Here is a 13,840-nt window from a genome sequence, read left to right as displayed (position 1 = left end):
TTATATTGACCAAAATTTTCATCCAGCAAGCTTCAAGCTTGAGAGATGTACAAATCAGTGATTTATTTAACATAAAAAAACTTGTTGTGGTGCCTATCCTTATGTTTTGAAGCACTCTTTCAATCTTGGATCTTCAATAAAATGACAACCAAACCAAATTGTTAGGGAAAAGAATTTGGGGATCTCATATGTGATGGCATGACCTTTGATTTGTGTAAAATATTAGAAACGACACCATTTTTATTACAAAAATATGTTAGGAAGATTAAAACACATGGTTCTCTAAAGTAAAGTGGTTCTCCATCATATAGAATAAGGTTCACACTATGACAATTCAAATATTGGTCTATCTCTCATTATTTATATAATTTATTATTATTATTTTAAAGATAGAGAAAAAGGTAATTTAGGATGACAATATTATCTAACCAAATTATTACAACAAATTAATTATGCATATCTTCCTTATTATAGTTTATAATAAATCAGTTGTCATAAATATATAAATACAAGCACACTCTCCATTGTACTCTCTTGCTCCCTCTCTCCCCCTTTGAAATACTAGTGTTTTATCTTTTCTCTAGCTTGGAGCCCCTTACCAACCTTAGCTTGTGCAAAAAAGGTACACCAGTCTCCTCAACATATAGATAGATACATGTATATGTATAATCGCGTGTTTATGCTTATGCATATAGATACAATCGCGTGTTTATGCTTATGATTTGTCGGTTTTGCATACAACTTATTGCCCATTTATCTTATTTCTTCTCAAGTAAGTTAATAAATTTTTTTCTTAATATATATAAATATACATGGGTTTAAGATAGGAATAAAAATATATGATTGTTTAAGTATCTTGTTCAACCGTGAATCCGGGTTTTTTGTATGGTACAAATGAGAGCCCTCTATCTATTGTGAGAAATGATGCCAAAATATTAACCAAGTGGTGCTTAGTGCCAACATCTAATGAGCTATCAATGTAGCCAAACCATGCCGAAGCTAATCCACGTCGAAGTACCAATTAAACTCAAAAAAATCAATAATTTATGTTTTAAGTATGTTTGGTTTTAAAAATCAATAAAATTGTTGTTTTTAACAAAAAAATTAATGATCGAAGGATGTATGGCATTGTCCCCATTTCACAAATGTTTTGGAAACTCCATCCATAATTGCTCCTTCAATTTTTTATGTATGATTCTCTTATATTTTATGCATCACACGTTTTTTTATACATAGGATTGGGGATTTAGTATGATATATACCATAATCTTTGGGTTGTCTATACTATAGACTAACAAAAATATTGACCAACTATTTCATCCAGCGAGCTTCAAGCATGAGCCATGAACGTTACAGAAATGTAATGAGGCTAATATACTCTGAAGTTTGCGATTGGGCAATAAAAATCAGTGATTTATGTTTATGCTGATAGATTGATAACAAAAAAATACAATACTCTCTAATATGAAGTAGGCTTAAATATATGACTGGGAATTGGTCATCTGCAATTTGGTCATTTTTTTCACAGCTCTACATCCTAGCTTCCTTTTGACACATTCTCTATGAAGTGATATCTAGTATCAATATGTTTGCTTCTGTCATGAAATGTTGGATTCTTTGCTAACTTAGTGACATATTTATTATCAATGGAAGTAGTCGTAGATTTTTCTTGAGGCAGATGAATTATCCTCAACTTTCATCTTAACCAAATAGCATGACACACACATAATGCTGCAGAAACCTACTCAGCTTCACGATTGTGGAGAGTGTCACTATTGGGGTTTTTTTTGAACACCAAGTGAAGGCAGTATCTCCCAAAAAGAATATAAAACCAGTTGTGCTTTTCCGGTCATCAACATTGACACCCCAGTCACTATCACCGTAGCCATAGAGTGTAACATCTTTCGATGGAAAATAAGCAACACCATAATTAAGAGTACCTTCGATATGTTGAAGTATTCTTTTAGCCATCTTCAAGTGCGACACAATTCGTGCTTCCATATAATCACTAATGAGACTAACACCATATAAAATATCAAGCCTCGTGCAGGTTATAATTAGATATCTCAGGCTTCCAACAATACTCCTGTAAAGAGAAGGATCAATTTTATAACTTTCATAGCTTCGTTCCACATGGCATTGGTGTACTCGCTAGATTACGATCCTCCATCTTAAATTTCTCAAGAATTTTCTTAGCATAAGCTTTCGGAGAAATAAAAACTTTATCTTCACTTTGTTTTACTTCCATTTCCAGATAATATGACATCAAACCTAGACCTAGATCAGTCATGTCAAATTTTTGAGCCATTTCTTTCTTAAATTCATTAAACATTTTAATGTACCCCGTGAAAATCAAGTCATCTACGTGTAAACATACAAGCATAAACCCTCTGTTTGAATCATTTTTGACATAGAGTGCATGTTCATTCGAACACCTAATAAATCCATGATATCGAAAATATTTATCAATTCTATTGTACCACGCTTTAGGCGCTTGCTTTAACCCGTAAAGGGCCTTTTTTAACTTCAGCACTTTATCTTCATGACCTTTAACAACAAATCCTTGCTGTTGTCTAATGTAAACTTCTTCCTCCAAATAACGGTTCAGAAACGCAGACTTTACATCCATCTGAAACCCACATATATCGACCTGCCAAAGTAATGAATGCCGGGGCGAAAAACCTTGTCATAGTGAATGCCATGTTTTTGACTATATCCCTTTGCAACAAGACGTGCTTTGAATTTTTCAACTTCTCCAGCTGCATTTTTCTTTAGTTTGTAGACCCACTGTACCTCGATTGCTCACTCGAAGTGGTCCTTCAGAATCGTGATCTGATTGTGAGATAGGAGAATGATCTGGTGGTGTGATATCATCTTTATTTTGCGATGTTTCTTCTTCTTGACGAGGAAAGATGATGTACACCTCATTTTCAGGCACCTCCCAAATCCATGATTTTTTTCATCAAAATGAGAATCTCTATTGATTACAAGTTTTCCGGTAGAAGGATTATAAAACTTGTAGCCCTTTGTACCAGGTACATATCCAATGAGAATATTGTTTGAACATGCCTTACACAAGTAGGCTGGTGTTCTAAACCCGTTGTGTAAGAGAGGAAATAACAAGCATCTCTATTTCAAATATCGTTGTCCGATCTTCTTACTAACAAGTGTAGCTAACTAATGAAACCGTTGTTGCAAGTCTTATTAACAACACGAATTTGGAAAATGACTGTTGTTATGAGTCGTTTACAACAACATTTCCTTTTAAGAATCCCGTTGTTGTTTCTGGGTGTCGCACAACACTTTATTAAATGTAAACTGTTGTATTGCTCAATCTCAGACAACGGTGCGTCCGTTGTCTGATATGCATATCAGACGGCGTCTCGATAGACCACGGTTTTCCGTGCTTTCAGACAACGGGCAAAAACCGTTGTCTGATGCAGTTTTTGTTGTAGTGAAGTGATATGCTCCCAAATTCACACAAGTGAGAAACATCAGGTTTTTCCCCTCTCCATGCTTGTTCATGCCAAACCATGTACACTCTTCAGGCACATAGGTTTGATAAATATACACATTCTACCGGTTCAGCCCAGAATTCCATATATCGGCATGCTTTTACTTTTAAGCATACTTCGAACCATATTTAAAATGGTCCTATTTTTTCGTTCCACAACTCCGTTATGTTGTGAAGATCATGGAACAGTGAGTAGAAGCCTTATTCTATTTTCGTAGCAAAACTGACTAAATTCTTTACGGGTAAACTCTTCACCTCCATCACTTCTTAGAGATTTAATAAAGCATCCACTTTCTCTCTCAACCAAAGATTTAAAAATTTTAGATGCTCCAAAAACTTCATCTTTTGTCTTTAGAAAATAAACCCAAGTTTTGTTTGAAAATCATCGACAAACATCGTTTGGCCGAACATGCGTCAGCTCTGCAGAATAGCCGTCAACAAGGCTAAACGTGCCCAAAATATTGAAAATAACCCTAACACCATGGGCCCGCATGTCGTGGGAACCGTCGGCACCCATCCCGAGGCCCCGGGACCCCGACGGCGCACCAAGGCGCCGGCGCCCCAACACACCGACGCAAACGCACGCACGTGCGCACGCGTGTGTGTTTTATCAAGAGTAAACTGCCCGTCGTGGGAACCGTCCGAGGCCCCAGGGGCCGTCGGGGTGTGATAACAATAAATACAATACTCTAATATGAAGTAGGCTTAAATATGTGACTGGGAATTGGTGTATATATATCTGTTATTGCTGGCTACTAAATTACACACTGGAGCACCTTATAAAGGCTCTTTATATAATTCGAGAACATACATAACACTTTCTAGGATTATCGCTTACAATGACTTATCATATCTAAACTGCTGGACATGAACAGATTAACACTGGAGCAAGTTTATATTTATTATTTATTTTTTAACATATGCTATTCATGTTTGGCCTTGAAAGTGTTAGTTTTAACATAAAAATGCTTGTTGAATGATGTACTCCTCCGTCCAGTTTATTACATGTTTTGGCAGGCACTACAACAGATTTAGCATCACACAACGGTTTTTGCCCGTTGTCTGAGACCATGGAAAACCGTTGTCTACCGAGACGCCGTCTGATGTGCGTATCAGACAACGGTGCGCACCGTTGTGTGATAGTGCTGAACACGATGGTTTACGTTGAAAAAACTGTTGTGCAACACCCAGAACCAACAACGTTTTCTATTAAACGTGGTGTTGTTAATAATCCTTCTTAACAATAGTTGCTTTCAGAAATAATGTTGTTAGAGAGGCATTCCACAACAGTTTTAGTTTCTCCATACTGGTTGAAAGGAGGATCATACAACGATTCTTAACGAGGGCATGCTTGTTGTTTATGCTTTACTACAACGGTTTCTGGTATAAAGGTTCTTGTTTAAGAACTGTTCTTACAATACTTTGTCTTTTCAACTGTTGTGCTAAATCCTTCATACATCAATTTTTCCAACAAAATAGCTTGGCGAATATGTCTTCAGACAATGTTTTATTTAGAAAGGTCCAATTGTGTAAGGACCCTTTTCACAATATGAGCATTTTTAAAGTGTTGTGTGAAAGCTCTTCTACAACGGTTTTTGTTGTGAATGCTCGAATAATATTGACTTAGACAATGGTTTATTACTACTATTTACTTACTTGTATATGTCTTAGACAACGATTTTATTTTTTAAATTGTGTTGTTTGTAGGTCTTGAGACAACTGTTTTCTTTTTCTTGTCCTTTTGTATTTAGTTATGTCACACAATGGTTTAACATAACCTAATTAAACCATGCTCAAGAAGATAATTAACAAGCCATAAATTAGTAACAAAAGTTTTCATTACCAACTACAATTTCAACATACAATCACATACAAAATTGTCACAGAAGATCTAAGGAAACAATATCTTAAACCAAAGGTGATTACCAAAATGGACATAAGTTAAATGACGGGGAAAACTTGCATACTACATACGGATAGAACATATACTAGAATCTAAAACACGATCAGGTTAGGCCTTAAAGTGCAGAAGGTATGCGACATTGCCACCCAATTTGTTTGCAAGCACCAAATTCTACTAACAAAAGCTCAACTGGAAAAGAGAAGAACTACTTTGCAGAGGCAGCTTGTTCCCACTTATAGCTGCTTTGAATATTTAGAAGAAGAATGGACTTTGCACCTGAACACAAAAGTAAGAAGTTGAAGTGAGTAATTATAGAAGATAAAAAGATTTGATATCTAAAATAGAGGAAGACAGTTACCAGGGAACGACCAAGTAAAAACAAATGAAGGTTGCCTAGAAGTTTGGAAAATATATTTATAAGCAAGAAGATATTGCATGGTATGTTGTGTTAGTCAATAAGTAAGATTTGGAGAATGATGAGTCAGGTCAGAGGTCTATATTTGATGTCACAGCACTAGAGAGATCTTTAGCCTGGACTCTAGATTCTTCATCTGCAATTGTGTGTTAAAAGGTCATGTACTAGTTTGAGCATAAACCTGCAAGTTTGTTATTAATAAGTTACCTACCAGGGGCAAGTCTCTGCAATGCATACTCTGAAATAGAGAACTGATTTTGAGATTCAAGGAAATGCTCGATTGCTTGCCTAAAAGATAAATCACGGAAATCAAAATTCATATGCTGTATAAACCAGTGCCGTAAGCTCTTCATACAGATTTTGTACTTAGCAGCAATGCATCAAAATATAAGTTAAGAATTCGCAAAACAGCTTGCAATTATCTGTAGAGCCACTTGCCTCTCAACCATGCAGAAGCAAAAGATTATATACAAAAAAAAATTATATAAAATAACAAGTCTGCATTCTCAGATGCAAAAAAGAAGAATAAGGGGAAAAAATGAGAAACATTTACTATCCAGCCTCACATGCTCTTGAATTTTTTATTCCAGTTTTTCTGCTGGATATTTTCCTTTGGTGTATTCCTGATCAAAACCTAAATTAACATAGTAGTATGGTAAGTCTGGCACTAAAAGGGTGATTCAAAATCACCGGGCATTATACGTACCTTTGGGAATAGCTTTAACAAAGTCACCTGCTTGACGCTTTTGGCACCTTGACCTGGACACCAATCATCAAATTGAACCAGTTAATTTTTACTAATACTCCCGTCTATTACTTAATCTAAAAGGAAGACAAAAAAGAGGTATACCTTAATCCTAAGATATCAAATATAATATTAGGGATTACTTACATGTATCACTAGCACAGGGGACTTTACTTTTCGGATTTTGTTTATATTCTGCAAAACTAGAGCTTTGGATAATATAAAATTGCAACTGAGATATTCATAATACATAGAGACATGAAAGATTAGGGGAGCTATATTTACCTAATACTAGCAACAACATAAAACACCAAGTAGATTATTTGGTTGGCCGGCATGAAACCATTGCAAGCAAGGAGGATAGGAACTTACCCTGTAGATGTCGAAGCAAAGTGTGAACTTACATGGCAGAGTACGCGAAGACCAGAAAGTATAACACTATGCAGAACTACACCTCTCAATCTTGGCAGTTGAGCTGCTAAATAAACCATAAACTCAGCAATCCAATGACATATTAATAAAAAAATATATATGTATGAATCTATATTAATGAACTTGTCAAGCTAGTACAGGCATGGAGAAAATTAACGGCAAATCATTATATATAAAGTGATTTCGTTCACTTTGGATATGGGAATCATTGAGGACCTAAAATACAAAAAAAAAACTACTAAAAAATGTAATACATGGATCTTAAATATCCCTAAAATGAATTCACACAAATTTCTCGAATCAAAACAAAGCAAGCTCAAAGTTTAGAACAACCAAATCAATCATTACCATCCCATAAAATGCACACAACAAAAAACCCGAAATAACAATAAAACTATACAATGATTAGATGTATATATATACCTGGTCTTGACATTTGAGAAAACTGAGAAAAGAGAAAGGGAGAGGGAGGGGCGGAGAGAGAGCCAGTGAGGGAGGGAGGGAGGGAGGGAGGGAGGGAGGAGGGGGCGGAGAGAGAGAGAGAGAGAGAGAGAGAGAGAGAGAGATTTGTCGACCGAGCAGATCTGGAGTGAAGACAAGTCGAGTGTGCCATTTCTATTTCATCAGAGACAATATGAAAATTAGGGATTGAGGGAGAGGGAGGATGAGAAGAAGAGTGTGCCGTGAACAAATCATAGTAGCTAGTACCCAATTGGAGGTGCTCTGCTAATTTGAGATGCAGAAGAATAGATCTGAAATTGAAGATGAAGAAGAAGAGAGGAAGAGAGATACAAAAGGGGGGAAACGAAAATTTGTGTTAATGCCAAGGGGGGAAGTAAAAATTATTTGGGGAATTGAAATGGCACATCTCCAAAGCGGAGATACAGAAATTGTATTACAAATAATAGAAATATAATATTTTAATATAATGCGTAGTTGAATTATGAAAAAAAATACATTTTTCAAGTATTTATTTATAGTTTATTATCAAAATATCTTATAAGATAGAATATTAAATATATAATAATTAGTGATATAAACAGTCGATATTTTATAATTATCTTATACGATCTTTTAACAAAATTTAGTAGGATTATTGTGTCTAGTAAACAAAATAATTGATCCTAGTATTTATTGATGTAGGAATATAAAAAAATTAGAAAAATAATCTTGTAATTTTTTTTAACAAAAATCCTATAAATTTATCATGTAATTTTTGCCATTTTGTGTCCCAATAATTGCGGTATAATAAATTCTTTTTTTTTGAAGAGTCAAAAATTCTCGTATCTTGATTAATTCTTATTTTTATACTTTTTATCTAAAAAATATATTTATATATATATTATGCATATATGCAAATATATATTGTTCATTTGTAATACCAACACAATTTTGTAGTTCGGATGTGAGTATTAGTATGTGTTTTATGTTTACTATTTAGAAAGTACTGGATATAATCTTTGTTATGCATAAGATTAGCTCAATATTAATTTTTAAATATTTTTTTCGATGATCTAACCGTACGGATGTCGAGAACTAACAATATTAGTCATCTATAAAAAAAATTAAAATTTTTTATGTTTATTTTGTATGTTTTTTTTAACAATATTAGTCAAACGTAAATTCTGTCTTATTGTGAAAAGGTATATTTTGTCCTGTAGTGGCTAACAGACAACGGTTTTTATACATAACTCCGTTGTATCATTGAAAATGACACAACTGTTACGCAAGTTATACCGTTGTAAGAGAATCCATTGTCTAAAATAGGCTCAGACAACGCTTCAGGGAAAACCCGTTGTATAAAAGTAGTGTAGACAACGGTTTATGGGAAGAAAACCGTTATATAATATATTTTCATTTTTATGAGTTAAAAATTCGCATTTTCTTGGTCAATTATTGTTTTTCTACTCTTTGTATTAAAATATATATTTATATTATGCATATATGCAAATATGTATTGTTCATTTGTAATACCAACACGATTTTGTAGTTCGGATGTGAGTATTAGTATGTGTTTTATGTTTACTATTTAGAAAGTACTGGATAGAATCTTTGTTATGTATAAGATTAGCTCAACATTAATTTTTAAATATTTTTTTCGATGATCTAACCGTACAGATGTCGAGAACTAACAATATTAGTCATGTATAAAAAAAATTAAAATTTTTTATGTGTAATTTGTATGTTTTTTTAACAATACTAGTCAAACGTAAATTTTGTCTTATTGTAAAAAGGTATATTTTGTCCTGTAGTGTCTAACAGACAACGGTTTTTATACGTAACTCTGTTGTATCATTGAAAATGACACAACTGTTAAACAAGTTATACCGTTGTTAGAGAATCCATTGTCTAAATTAAGCTCAAACAACGCTTTATGAAACATCCGTTGTATAAAAGTAGTGTAGACAACGGTTTGTGGGAAGGAAACCGTTGTATAATAAATTTTCATTTTAATGAGTTCGCCTTTCCTTGATCAATTCTTGATATAATGCAAGAAAAACCTATGACTATCAAGAAATTGTTTATTTTGTTATAACTTTGATTAGGACTTTTGAATCTTTACACTCTCTCATGTACATTTATTTTCTTAAAATTCATTCAGTTAGACAACATTTTATTAGTTAGTACAGGCTTGTCTATAAGGCCATGTTACCATGCTAACAAAAACACTTGTATGTTAGCTTTCCAGTCACACAACACTATGTAAAACCCTTGTTTGAACTACTCGTAAACAACACAAATAATAAAACACTTGTCTAATTACAACAACGGTTTCTTGAACTATTGTCTGAAATTTCTTCACACATCGGCTCTCCAAACAGTTGTCTAACATGCATCATTACACAATACCACAGTTAAGAAACCGTTGTCTGATTGAATTTACTAGACAACAGTTTTTTAACCGTTGTAGGTCGTAGGTGTTGGACAATAGTTTTTCGAGGACGAAAAGAAAGTGTTGTGTCTTAATTCCAAACAACGCTTTTTTCACCGTGCGTTGTCTGATCAGTGTTGTCTAATGGTGTTTTTCTTGTAGTGAGGACTCCTTGATCTTCAATCTGTTAAAATGACAATGAAACTAAATTGCCAGGGAAAAGAATTTGGGGATCTTATATGTTATGTAACATAATGTTTGAGTTGTGCAAGATATTTTAAAAATGGCCACCTTTTATTGGAATGAAGATTAAAACACACAGTTCTTGGAATGAAGTTCATATAAAATTAAGTTGATACTATTAAAATTCATGTGTATATAGTCATGCATGTCTAGCTACCTTCTTGAGACCTTGTCTTCTCGTAACTGAATTGTACGGTATTCACTATGCTAAAACATATACAGCAGGTATTATACTCATTCAAACAATTTGGAAGATCAAATCATTTTTCTTCTCAAACCCGTGTTCCTGTCTGTTTAAATTTTAAAATTGAACATATGTTCTCAAGTGAGAATAACTATTAAATTATTATTTGTTGAAGATGTTATAACTATTATGCAGAACCAACATTGCTTTTTATGCTTTTCTCAATGCTTTAGTAGATCAGTGTTTATGTTTACTCTTTTGTTGGTACAATATATTTCTTACTTCTATTTAATTAGAGGCATCTTTATATATTAATTTGCACTCATTCGTATGAAATAAACTCTACATACAGTAGCTTAATCCCCTTATATTAGCTCCTCCTCATATTATAAGGTTTAGTAATACTGAATTTCATCATTTTGTAATATTGATCGACATTTTTTATCAGATGGTATTGCTTCCTCGTGTTGGTAGAGAATTCCAGGCTCAAATTCCAGACCTTATAACAGGACCTGAGTACAGTAGCTATCTGAACAGGCCGGTTGACACAGAAAACGAAGATCATGTGCCCTTTGATTTTTTTGTGGGATTACCAGTACCAGTCACATTGATCAGAGATATCAGCACTGTCTCAGAGAAAAAGAAAGATGAAAGGCTGGACTTTTCTGCGCAATCAACTGACTCGCTTTCAACAGATCCATGTTACGTTTTGGTTCCTGGGGTCTGCCGTGATTTATGGAATGATACAGAAGAGGCAAGCTTTCTCCTTGGCTTGTACCTCTTTAAGAAGAAGTTTGTTGAGCTGAAGGAATTTGTTAGAAGTAAAAAAATGGGAGAATTATTGTTTTTCTACTACACAGCGTTTTATAAGTCCTCTGGATTTAATACATGGTCAACGTGTGGTGAAGGCAGAAAAGGGAAGCGTGCATATGGCACATGGTTATTCAAAGGTTTCAGGCATCAGGAACTATTATCTCGTCTGAGTCCTCAGGTCTCCGAGGAAAGGCAGAAACTGCTGAGGGAGGTAATTTATTAACTATACTCTCTTTTTTCCGAGTAGAAAATTTTAGTTGTAGGAATATTTATAATGCTCACACTACCCAGTCAACTTAAAAAACAAATACACAATGCAGGATTCTGCAGCAGGTAAGATCGTCTATTTAATATTCGACCAGAGTTTGTGCACGGATAGTACATATCACTGAACACTTTATGTTCTGGTCAGGGAAGTTTATAACTTGATTTTTTACTCTAAAAAATATCTGTGATTTTTAATTAAGATCCCTATACATGTTTTGGATTTCACCATTATTGATTGGTGGATCGAGTTAATGGTTAGTGGCTATTTTATGTGAGTGAAGTTCGTGTCTTAATTAATGATTTTCACTGCCTGACATATATAGGGGAACTTCTCTGTTCATTTTCTGTCAGTGAAATTATCTGCTCTCATTTCTCTGCTTTTGTGCTCAATTGGCAGGTGACTGAAAAATATGCAGAGAAGGACATGTCGCTAACCGAATATGTGTTCTCTATAAAATCTATTGTTGGGTTAGAAACCTTTGTTAATTCAGTTGCCATTGGAAAAGGAAACCGAGATCTAACAAGCATGGTCCGTAGGCCTGTGCGGATACCTGTTGGTGAAGCATGTTCCAATCTTGAACATGCTGAGATTGTGAAGATTCTAACTGGACGTTGTCGTTTAACCAAAGTTCAGTCTAGTGATTTGTTTTGGGAAGCCGTCTGGCCCCGTTTGCTGGCAAGAGGATGGCACTCAGAACAGCCAAAAAACAAAGCTTCTCTGGTCTTTCTTTCTCCTTGTGTTGAGAAGTTTTCAAGAAAATTAGTTAAAGGAAACCACTATTTTGAATCTTTTAAAGATGTCTTGAGTAAGGTTGGTTCTGAACCAGAGCTTCTTCAGCTTGACACTTATGATGAAGGGGAGAAGAAGGAAGAGAAGGGGTTGATTGAGGAGACCAAGGAGCAGCAAAATTTGCCTAAGAAGCGTCGTTTTTCTTTGCCTCATACAAGCCTCGATAATAAAAAATCTGTCAAATCCAAAAAATTGAAAACTTTGCCATCAGAAATGATAATTGTTTCCCGACACAGTGAGGAGGATACTTCTTTTGTCTCAACTATTAAATCCAATTGCATCCAAAACGTGTCGGTGGATCAGCAAACAAGTAGTTCAAACCAACTTGTTCGGATTGATGGTCCAGAAACCATAACGAAAGCAGAAAAGCAAAAGAAGTTGTACGACGACAAGCAGGCTCCAGAACTAGTAGATATTCAGTTGAGCCAAAAGCTGAAGAGAGATAATCTTGATACTTCACTTTCAGTCAGGGAAAGTCACAGGACTACAACTGCTTGTACTAATGAGGACACAGGTTCCGACAGGAGCACATTTCCATTGGTTCCGAGATTTGGATATCTTGTTCATGGTGGCTGCTCAGATGTTCTTGACCCAAACAGCAAAGCATTTTCTCAAGTGGGCTCATCCCAAAATAGGCGGCCATTTACCAGTTCCCCAAAAGGAAACCCTTGTGGGAGCACTACTAGAGCTTCTCAAGATGTTGATTCTTATGATCAAGAAAATTCTCAATCTGGCATGTTCATGATGACAAATTTAGCAAACGTGCAAGATGATATCACGAGCACCCAACAGGATGCTTGCTGTGCACTTCAAACCTCTGCAGATAAGAGTGCTCCAGAGCAGCCTATTTACATGAACTCTAGGAGACAAAGTACCAGGAATAAACTACCAACTGCAAGAGCTCTTGAAGCCCTGGTAGATGGAGATTTGACAGTGAAGAGAAGGCGGAAGTAGAATTCTGTGCTAACTGAGACATCATGATCAAGATCGGATGGATTTGGCAATAATGCCGTCATATATAACTCGGGAAAGTGGAACTGATGGACTTGGCAATAATGCGGTCATATATAACTCGGGAAAGTGGACTTGGCAATAATGCGGTCATATAAACTCGGCTCTGACTCGACTAATTTAAAACTCTACTCGACTCAATTTATTACTGAGGTCGAGTTCGAATATTAAGAAATTTGTTCGCTCAAAAACTCGAGTTTAAGTGTTATTAGTATTCGTGATCTTGAGCTCGACTTGGCATGTCAAAATAGAATATATATGAATATTCAACTTTTAATGTGTAACAAAATACATATATTGATATATAATTTTTACGTCATTTTTGATATAATAATCCTAACATCATTAAAATAAGTAGATCATAAAATCTTTACGATTAAATTCTCTAGATATAATTTGATAAATAATATAACCTCAACCCGGGGCATACTTGTTTGAATTAGTAGTAATTTTATTAAAATTTCACATCAAATATTTAATTTATTTTTTGATATTTTTGTAGCATCATTAAAATATGTAGATATTAGCATCCGTACAGTTGGATCATCAAGAATTATTTTGAAATAAAATAAAATATTAAAGGATACAAACATGTTTGAAGTAATAGCAGTTGGCTATTAAAATGTCACATGAAATATATTTTTTATTTCT

General features: G+C 34.6%; 1 protein-coding gene and 1 long non-coding RNA gene across 3 annotated transcripts; one reads left to right on the top strand and one right to left on the bottom strand.

Annotated features, from left to right (window-relative positions):
- Positions 1–5,437: 5,437 nt before the first annotated feature.
- On the bottom strand, positions 5,438–7,513 carry LOC135149772 (uncharacterized). Of its 2 annotated transcripts, XR_010287986.1 has the most exons (4): positions 7,433–7,513; positions 6,725–7,052; positions 6,044–6,591; positions 5,438–5,968 (listed from the first exon to the last, which is right to left on the bottom strand). It is a non-coding gene; the product is annotated as an uncharacterized LOC135149772 (long non-coding RNA). The 2 variants fall into 2 exon arrangements; XR_010287985.1 differs by having other exon boundaries at positions 6,044–7,052.
- A 3,243-nt stretch (positions 7,514–10,756) lies between these two features.
- LOC108201596 (uncharacterized) lies at positions 10,757–13,132 on the top strand. The gene is made up of 2 exons (XM_064085455.1): positions 10,757–11,332; positions 11,786–13,132. The coding sequence occupies exons 1-2, from the start codon at positions 10,757–10,759 to the stop codon at positions 13,130–13,132; spliced, it is 1,923 nt and encodes a 640-aa protein (XP_063941525.1).
- The last annotated feature ends 708 nt before the right edge of the window (positions 13,133–13,840 follow it).

The sequence above is a fragment of the Daucus carota genome, chromosome 9 (assembly GCF_001625215.2).
Source record: "Daucus carota subsp. sativus chromosome 9, DH1 v3.0, whole genome shotgun sequence".
NCBI lineage: Eukaryota > Viridiplantae > Streptophyta > Magnoliopsida > Apiales > Apiaceae > Daucus > Daucus carota.
Note: the sequence above shows the minus strand (reverse complement) of the source record. Positions and strands in the feature narration are given on the sequence as shown.